Source organism: Gavialis gangeticus, unplaced genomic scaffold (assembly GCF_001723915.1).
Source record: "Gavialis gangeticus isolate Ggan-Ray unplaced genomic scaffold, GavGan_comp1, whole genome shotgun sequence".
NCBI lineage: Eukaryota > Metazoa > Chordata > Crocodylia > Gavialidae > Gavialis > Gavialis gangeticus.
Genome location: NW_017729022.1, coordinates 139,628,415 through 139,637,521, shown reverse-complemented (window position 1 = coordinate 139,637,521; position 9,107 = coordinate 139,628,415). Strand labels below are relative to the sequence as shown.

Genomic DNA, 9,107 nt, shown 5'->3' with positions numbered 1-9,107 from the left:
AAATCCTTAAAAAGGCCAGCAACATTGTTGGACTCAAAGTAAACCTAAGTGTCCCTGCTTCTAAATTGCGGTATAATAAAATTACTTGGGGAGGTCCATAGTTACTCACGTTATATATTGTAAGCTGGCAAAGAAGCTTTTTCAGCCCCTGATCTCAGTGGACAAAAACTGACCCTAACTTTAATTTTAGATCTGCTATTGTTTTTGTGGCATCCTTTTTCATAATTTATGGCCAATGGAAAGCAGTGCCTAAATTTTGCATGTGGCTTGCTTTTAGGATAAATCCTCTCCAGAGTTTACTTATGGAAGGAAGCATGCCCTCTTTCGAATAGAAGATGGTGATCCCGAAGTATGATGATGGAGAAGGGGATGAGTTCAATAGAAGTGTTACCTTCCAACTCATCTCAGATTACAGCTGTAAAGGTGATCGTCAAAGAACATGAAACAAAGCAAACCCAAAGAGGGAAACGAGTGGGTTTTGTACTTGTACATGCAGGTAAGGCATCCCAAGTTTGATACAGCTGGAACAGAAGAGCAGCATGCATCTGCAGGATGCCAGTTTTAATTCCATAATAAGATATGGAGCTAGCTAAATTTATTAATTGGTTTGAATTCTGGACAACAAATCTTTTATATCTTGTTGTAGAGAACCTATTTGGTAAGTGCACTGGCTGGAAGATCTTGGACACTTACTGTTTAGACCCAACATTTAGATAACTTTTGAAAGTTCACAGATACTCTAATGAACAGAACTTTTATTCAGTAATCAAAGAAACCAGGTTGTAAAATGTAAATTGTATAGCAGTTTCTAGTAATTGGGAAGCGTCGGGGGTATACACAAAGGTCACTGTTTGACTTTAGGGTCCCTGCGTAGGAGAGATCCTCCAGCTAGATTTCTCCAAGGAGAAAAAGTTTCAGATTTTACTTGATTCTTTTAAAAAAAACTCCTAACCGTCAGCTCAGTCAGCTTTGTTGTAATATGTCATAGAATCATAGAAAATTAGGGTTGAAAGGGACCTCAGGAGGTCATCGAGTCCAACCCCCTGCCCAAAGCAGGACCTGCCCCAGCTCGATTGTCCCGGGCAAGGCTTAGTCTAACCAGGTCTTTAACACCTCCAAGGATAGAGATTCTACCACCTCTCTGGGTAGCCTGTTTCAGTGGTTTGCTACTCTCCTAGTGAGAGAGTTTTTCCTAATATCCAACCTAAACGTCCATTGCTGCAACTTGAAACCATTGCTCCTTTTTCTGTCGCCCGCCACCACTGAGAACAGTCTAGCTTCATCCTCTTTGGAACCACCCTTCAGGTAACTGAAGGCTGCTGTTAGATTCTTCCTCAGGCTTCTCTTCTCCAGGCTAAATAAGCCCCGTGGCTTCTCCTCATAAGTCATGTGCTCCAGCCTTCTAATAATTTTTGCTGCTCTCTGTTGGACTGTCTCCAACTGGTCCACATCCTTTCTATAGTTGGGGGCCCAAATTTGGACACAGTACTCCTGTGCCAAATAGAGAGGAATAATCACTTCTTTCAATCTGTTGGCAACGCTCCTACAATGCAGCCCAATATGCTGTTAGCCTTCTTGGCAGCAAGGGCACACTGTTGGCTCATATTCCGCTTATTATCCACTGTAACCCCCCAGGTCTTTTTATGCAGAGCTGCTGCTTAGCTAGTCAGCTCCCACTCTGTATTGGTGCATAAGGTTGTTCCATTGTAAGTGCAGGACTTTGCACTTTTCCTTATTGAACTTCATCAGATTTCTTTTGGTCCAGTCCTCCAATGTGTTGAGGTCTCTCTGAATCCTAACCCTACTCTCCAGCACATCTGCTGCCCCTAGCTTGGTTTCATCTGCAAAGTTGCTGAGGGTACACTCCATCCCACCTTCTGGGTTGTTGATGAAGATACTGAACAAAACTGGCCCCAGGACTGACCACTGGGGCACTCCGCTTGATGCTGGCTAGCGACTAGACATGAATCAATTGATTACTACCCTTTGAGCCCAATGATCCAGCCAGTTTTCTATCCACTTTCCAATCCATTCATCCAACCCATACTTCTTTAGTTTGTGAGAATGTTGTGCGAGTCTGTGTCAAAAGCCTTGCTAAAGTCGAGATATATCACGTCCTTCATCCACAGAACCAATCATCTCATTATAGAAGGCAATCAAGCAGTCAGGTTGGTCAGACTTGACTTGCCATTGGTGAATCCATGCTAATTGTTCCTAATCACCTTCTCCGAATGCTTAAAAATGAATTCCTTGATGACCTGCTCCATGATTTTTCCAGGGACTAAGGTGAGGCCATGACTGGTCTGTAGTTCTCCAGATCCTCCTTCCCTTTCTACCCTGTTGGTGGCAGGTCACTTTAGGTCTTGTGAGTTTGTTTTGCCCAGTCTTTGATAACTCAATACTTTTTTTTGTGAGTTTAACTTCTACTGAAAAATAGTTATTTCCTCAGGCCTCAGCGAGATGCAGCCTAACCCAGGGCAGGAAATGATGGAAAACAGTTAAAATGTATCTCACTTGCATCTTATCCTCCCTGTTAGTTATAAACAGGTAGATGGTTCTCTTTTGGCTCAGACTTCCCTGGCTTTGTTTAGGACCAAGAGAATTGTATAGTGACTTCTTGCTGACTCAAGCCAATCTCTTCATTTACTCTTAAGTATGAAAATATGTGACTTATTAGTGCTTCAGTGTTGGTGCAGCTGCTCCTCGTTTTTTCCTCCATCCTTAACCTTCCCTTCTATTTTTGCTGCATCCAAATTAAGACAGGATTGGAGAAAACTAGAGGTGCCTAATTTGTGTTTTTTAGGGTAGTCTGTATGTTGCTGAGCAGGCAGAATTTCTGGTCAGCTAGTTAGAACTTATCCATGATATTTTCTATCTTAGGCCCAAATACCTGTGCAGTTGCATGATTTGCATGTCTAGGGCTGGTTCTGGGCTGTGAGAGAGTCACGTTACTTGTAGAAATCAATGGGAGTTAGCCTCCTAAATACTTCTGTTGATCTCAGCCTGAGTGCACAAGACTATAGTCTATCAGTATATGAGCAATTTTCTCTCTGTCTCCCTTCCTTTGCTGTTTTTTAGTTTTGTGCTAATGGCCTACCTGTTACCCAGTTCCAAAACAGCAACTCATTCTTCCAAACTGCCTACACAGTACCCTATTTCCAGATGACAAGACTGTTTCCTGGGGTTGTGATCCAGCTTTGCAGACTTTTGCAGATGGGTCACCCCAGAGCTTAGTCTTCTGTACCTAATACATGGTGGGCTTTACATCAACACCAGTCCTACTTGTCAGCAGCCCACATTAGCCTTTGGAAACTTCTTTCTCTTTTCTGATCCAGATCTTGCAATATTTAATGTTTACAAGGGATACATTTTGAAGATGAGAGGGCTCTGGGGATAAGACTGGAAATGCTGCAGTTTCTGCACTACATTGTTGTCCTGTAAGTATGCCGTTTGTGCCTGACAGCATGGCACAGGTTGTGGAAAAACAAGCTTTAATGGTGATCTCAGCATCTTGTCTAAGGAAAACACTTAGGGTGGGCTGATATCCTAACTGATTTAACTTGTCCCCACAATATAGCATTGAACAAGGGGGAAAACATAATCCATATATTGTGGAAGGTCTAACAATAAGGTATACTTTGAATGTCAATAAAGTATAAGAAAAGAAAGAAAGTGAGCTTGAGATGCGATGAAGTGAAACTGAGATGTGTGAACCAGTGGACTTCAGGACTGAAGAAATCCTGGTGCTTTTTTACCTAGGATTCTTCTGACCTGTAGCAGCTAATGTTTGCAGCTGCATTCATAGTGACTTCCAGCTCTGTTGCTTCCATTAAGGGAGTTAAGGGTCCTAACTTAGCTTTCTAGGAGAAAACGTAACTAGGGGCAGGAGAGCAGCAGTTAAGCTGTTGTCTAGCTGATGATTTATGTTTAGCATGTGTTTCCTGACTATAGCTTGAGGTGACGCTTCAAGACTGAAGGGCTAAAAGCTGCTGTCTTCTGAAAACAAACAAAACAAGGTCTCCCAGGTAAGCTGAACTTTGAAGGGCTTGCTCAAAGTTCCTGTTCAAAGACCTGGCTGTTCTGCCTTGAACAAGAACAAATGGACTTGTGCAGTATGCAGCAACCTGTTCATCATGTTGTATCCTGTTTGTTTTAACTTCCTTCTGTTGAGACCTCAGTTAAGCTAAACTGACTGTTTAAGCAGGGTTGGAACTTGTGGTGAAAAGGGACCCTAGAGAAATGTTACAAGTAAGAGAAGGAAAAAAAAATAATTTGCTAGTCTTTAGATATTTAAAAATTTATACATTTATGGATCCTGTTGTTACCATTTTTGCTGGTATAATAGAGCTCCTGCTCTGGTCATTGCTAAAATATTTTCGGACTGTGGAGGTGAGTAATGATGATGAACTGAGGGCAAAGTAGTGCTTAGACACAACTTCAGAAGTTGGGGAGCAAACAAAACTAAAAGTGACCTGTCTTGAGACACGGCAATGACTGAGCAGAAGTAAGGGGTTTAAAAAAATCTAGTGGAGGCTTGAAAAAGTGGAAGAAGGGATAAGAAAGGAACAGCTTACAGGCCAAAGATAAAAAGAAACTTCGGAGTATGGCTTATACACATTACCAATGCAGCTATGACTTTTAGGATATCCAGTTGTATTCAAAATTCCCCATGGATGGAAAAAACTGGTATCTCCCAATGGGTGTTTTTAAAATGGATCAAATCTCTTATATATAATCCTGGGGCATGATTATACTTGAATGAATTTTTGAGATGTCTGGGCATGTCCAATTTTTTCATTTTAAGAAGTTTTCAGATACATGCATCTAATTCAGAATGTTCAAGTTGACCTTGGTTATAAGTGCCGATGAAAAATATTTTGAGAGCTACTGTAATATTTTGATCTAATGTTACTTTTCTTTAACCATAGGTGCAGGCTATCATTCTGAATCCAAAGCTAAAGAATACAAGCATGTTTGTAAAAGAGCCTGTCAAAAGGTATGACTTCTCCAAGTTCCATATTTCTTTCCCCTCCCCCACTTCCTAAAGGACCAGTAGGTTTTAGGAAATAAAGTAAACTATGGCTTCATTTATATGTTTACTTGGGATAATCTTCTTAAATTTTCTATTGTTATATTTATGAATTCCAAAAAGTATTTTTCTGTACTTATGAATATCCCAAAAAGGTAATTGCTTTGTGCAGAAAAACAAAAAAGTGGTATTCAGGATTAGTTAACATTATGCTGTGGACATAATTTAATGCATCTCATCTTATGCAGTCAAAAGGTCTACACTGCTGTAGAAGAAAAAGAGAACAATCCAAAAGCAGCAACCCTGTGTGTTCTAATGGAAGAAAGCAGAAAGTTGTGTAATATTGTTTAATCTCATGTATTGTATACAAGAATTAATAGCATTTTGCTATATGCATGCCTGCTTTTTAGGGAGGCAATGTGTTTGTGTTTTTCTCATGCAACAACTTTTGAGTTTTCTGTGTTTCTTCAGAACATGTGGAATCCTGATTTTAACCTCTGATATAACTCTTGCTGCTTGGTTATAGGTTTACTACTTTCCCCATTCCTCCTTCGCTCCCTTTTACTTTAAGTACTGTATCAGTCATCTATAAGCATCTGGGCAGCCTGGTTATTTTAAGGTTTGTTTTTTTTTCAGTGATTTAAAATTTTTTTAATACTTTCCCCTGTAAGGACCGAGTTTATCACTTGGCCCAGCTGCTGTTGCTGATCTGTGGTAGAGCTTGGATTAAAACATGGGAAGAATTTCCTTTAATCCTTTAATGTTGTGGATAGGACTGAAACATGTAACTTGCAATATAACTATACACTTTATATTTTACTTGATTGTTCCAGCAGAAAACAGAATCTTTTTTAACAGATATTGACTTGGATGCAATACTATGTAAATGAGCACAACATATGAATGGTGGTGTACCTACCTGTTGATGCTAGTTAAACTTGCCTCACTTTGTCGTAAGTGAGGCACAGTCTAAGTGAGGCACAGTCATGCTGATAATGTCCGCTGGCAAAAATTGCAAAATGCTTGTAAATTTTACTGTGTCTGGGGAAGAAACACAGATGGATCTGGCATCAATTAAAACTTTCAACAAAATTTTTCTCCTTTTGTATGATCCTTACAATTACAGCTTTGCCAAAGCTACAAGTTGAAGTCAGGACACGAAATATATTGAAGCCAGTTATTCACATGTCACTTCAGTGCATGCCTTTAAAGTTCTGATGCAAACAGCTTTGAAACAGAATAATTCAGTTTGTTCCTCTAGGAAGTCTGGAGCTGGTAAACCTGGGAGCCCAGGCTTCACAACTTCTCTTCAGGCTGGCAGTTGAGTAGTCTTATGGTCTGTGGAGTCTAGCTACCTTCTGCCAACCATTTGATGGGTGGGCTGGCTGGAAACCAGGCAGGCAGAGGTGGCCAATCTGCTTCCTTGCTTGGTTTTAGTTAAAAGTTTAAGTGAAGTTGATATGTTTCTACATAACTTGTAGTTTCTGTTGAAGCAGCACTTTCTGATGGAATGATGTTCCTTTTGGAAAGCTTTTAGTTCTCTTCTCATGTACCTTTGTAAATTGTAAGGTAGCTCATCAGAGACAAAAATGATCAGTTTAACTGTCCACTACAAGTACTTTAAAATGATGGTTGGATTAATTTTTATAATGCTTTTTCTGAATGCTTGCTTATTAGAATGCTATAGAATACTTAAATTAACTCTTAATAAAGTTCCAGTCTCATTTTATAACTAACAGTGTCATTTCTTCTAAATCCAAAAGAAGCACGGTTTGAAGAGCTTAGTATTGAAATCAGGTATTCTCTTTTACAGTTGTTTCCCAATATTTCCAGTACAGTTATTACAGTAATTAACATAAGACCATAAGAATTGCCATTTACTGGGAGACCATAGGTCCTTCTTGCCCAGTATCCTGTGTCACACAGTAGCAGAGAATGGATGTTGAAGGGAAGAGTGAGCTGGGTATGACCATTCCTCTCTCACTTGCAGCTTCCAGCATTTAAAGTCTAGGAAGCTCTGATTCAGAGGTTGTATCCTACCTTCCGTGCTCAATAGCTATTGATGCCCCTTTCTTCCAAGAAATTTTTCCAATCCTTTTTTGAATCTAACTACATTGTCAGCTTCCACACCAATGAGTTCCACACTTTAATTACACGTTGTGTAAAAAAGAACTTCCTGTTGTTACTTTAAAACTTACTACCTACTAGTTTCTTTTTGTGACCCCTAGTTCTTGTATTGTTTAAGAGTAAATGATAATTTCTCATTTACTTTCTCTTTGCCACTTTGGATTTTGTAAACCTTTAATGTGTCCCCCCTCAAGCATCTCTTTTCTAAACTAAATATGTCTAGCCTTTTTAGTCTCTCCTCATATGGAAGCCCCTCCATACCACTAATCATCCTTGTTGCCCATCTCTATATCTTCTCTATCCTTTTTGAGGTGTGGGGACCAAAACTGGGCAGCTTTCCAGGTGTGGACATACCATGGATTTATAAAGGGGCATGATGATAATTTCAGTTTTGTTTGCAGTTTCCCTTCTTAACAATTCCTAATATTTTGTTTGGGTTTTTTTGACTGCTGCCGGGCACTGAGCTGATATTTTTAGTGAACTGTCCACGTTGACTCCCAAATCTCTTTCCTGTGTGGTAGCAGATCATATGTAGAGCCCATCATAGCATAGGCATTGGTATTGTTTGGCTTGCTTTTGGCCAAGTGCGTCACTTCACATCTATCTACATCTTTGAACTAATTTCTAATCTGTGAGTGGATGTTCCCTGTACGTTTGTGACTATCTAACTTAGTTAACAGCCTCTGAAGTGGGACCTTGTCAAAGGCTTTCTGGAAGTCAACTGTGTCAACTGGATTGCCCTGATCCACCTGCTTATTGACACCCTCAAAACTCTAGTAGGCTGGTGAGATGCAGTTACCCTTTGACAAAGCAATGTTGATTCCTCCCCAGGAAGTTATGTTTATCCATGTACTGAACAATTATTTATTATTATTATTATTATTATTATTTTTCCTACCAGTTTTCCAGTAACAGAAGTTAGGCTCACCAGCCTGCAGCTCCCTGCATCCTTCTTAGAGCCTTTTTTTAAATACACGAGTCACGCTGGCAACCCTCCAGCCATCTGTTTTGAGTGCTAGGTTGTATACTATAGTTAGGAGTTCAGCAGTTTCCGATTTGAGTTCTCCGAGACCCTAGGGTGAATGACACCAGGCCCTGATGACTTGCTACTGTTTAATTTATCAATTTCTATTTAAACCTCAATTTGGGTCATCTCCACTGACTTGTCCCCAGAGAGGAGTAGATCTGGTGAGGGAATTTTTCTAACATCTTCCACAGCAGAGGCAGATGCAAAGAATACATTTAGTTTCTTGTCAATGGCCCTGTCATCCTTTTGCGCCCCCCCACTTTTTTTATACCCTGATCATCCAAAGGCCCAACTGACTCCCTGGTGGGTCATTGGCTTCTAAAGTACTTAAAAAAAATACTATAACCTTTTATGTCTCTAAGTTTATCCTCAAATTCTCTCTTAGCTTGTCTTATTATACTTTTATATTTGCTTTGCCAGTATTTATTCTCTTTTTCTATTTATTTTCTTCATTAAGGTTTGTTTTCCATTTCTGCCTAAGTAGCTTCCTCATTTTGTTGTCTCCCTTTTTAAAGGTAAAGGTTACTGTGGTAGACTTTCTTGTCTCCCCTCCTACGTGGTTTTCAAACTCAATTGCATTGTGGGCACTATTGCCTAGTGGCTTGGTCGCACTTACAGTTTGCACTAAATCCTGTGCGCTATTTAGGACTAGGTCAGAAATGGCTTTTCCTCTTGTAGGTGCCATAACTTTGTCAGATTTGATCTCTGGATCATGACCTGATGTTAGATTGACTTAGTCTGTTTATGGATAGTTGAAGTCCCCCCCATTATTACTGTGTTCCCTGTTGCCACAACCTGTCTTAACTTCCTTAATGTTTCTAGTTCAGTAGTGCTGTCCTTGTCTGGGGATTGATATCGCTAGATGTACTTAAAAAAAAAAAAAAAAGGGGAGCGGTGCTGAAGACCTCAACACAAAACAGGACT

General features: G+C 39.9%; 1 protein-coding gene across 2 annotated transcripts in view; it reads left to right on the top strand.

Annotated features, from left to right (window-relative positions):
• Window positions 1-255: 255 nt before the first annotated feature.
• TASP1 (taspase 1) overlaps window positions 256-9,107 on the top strand; it is a 217,456-nt gene continuing 208,604 nt past the window's right edge. For both annotated transcript variants that reach the window (XM_019516244.1, XM_019516243.1), the window contains exons 1-2: window positions 256-496; window positions 4,929-4,996. In XM_019516244.1, coding sequence (XP_019371789.1) covers window positions 352-496; window positions 4,929-4,996 — 213 coding nt within the window. In that variant the 5' untranslated portion in view covers window positions 256-351. The remainder of the gene's footprint in view (window positions 497-4,928; window positions 4,997-9,107) is intronic.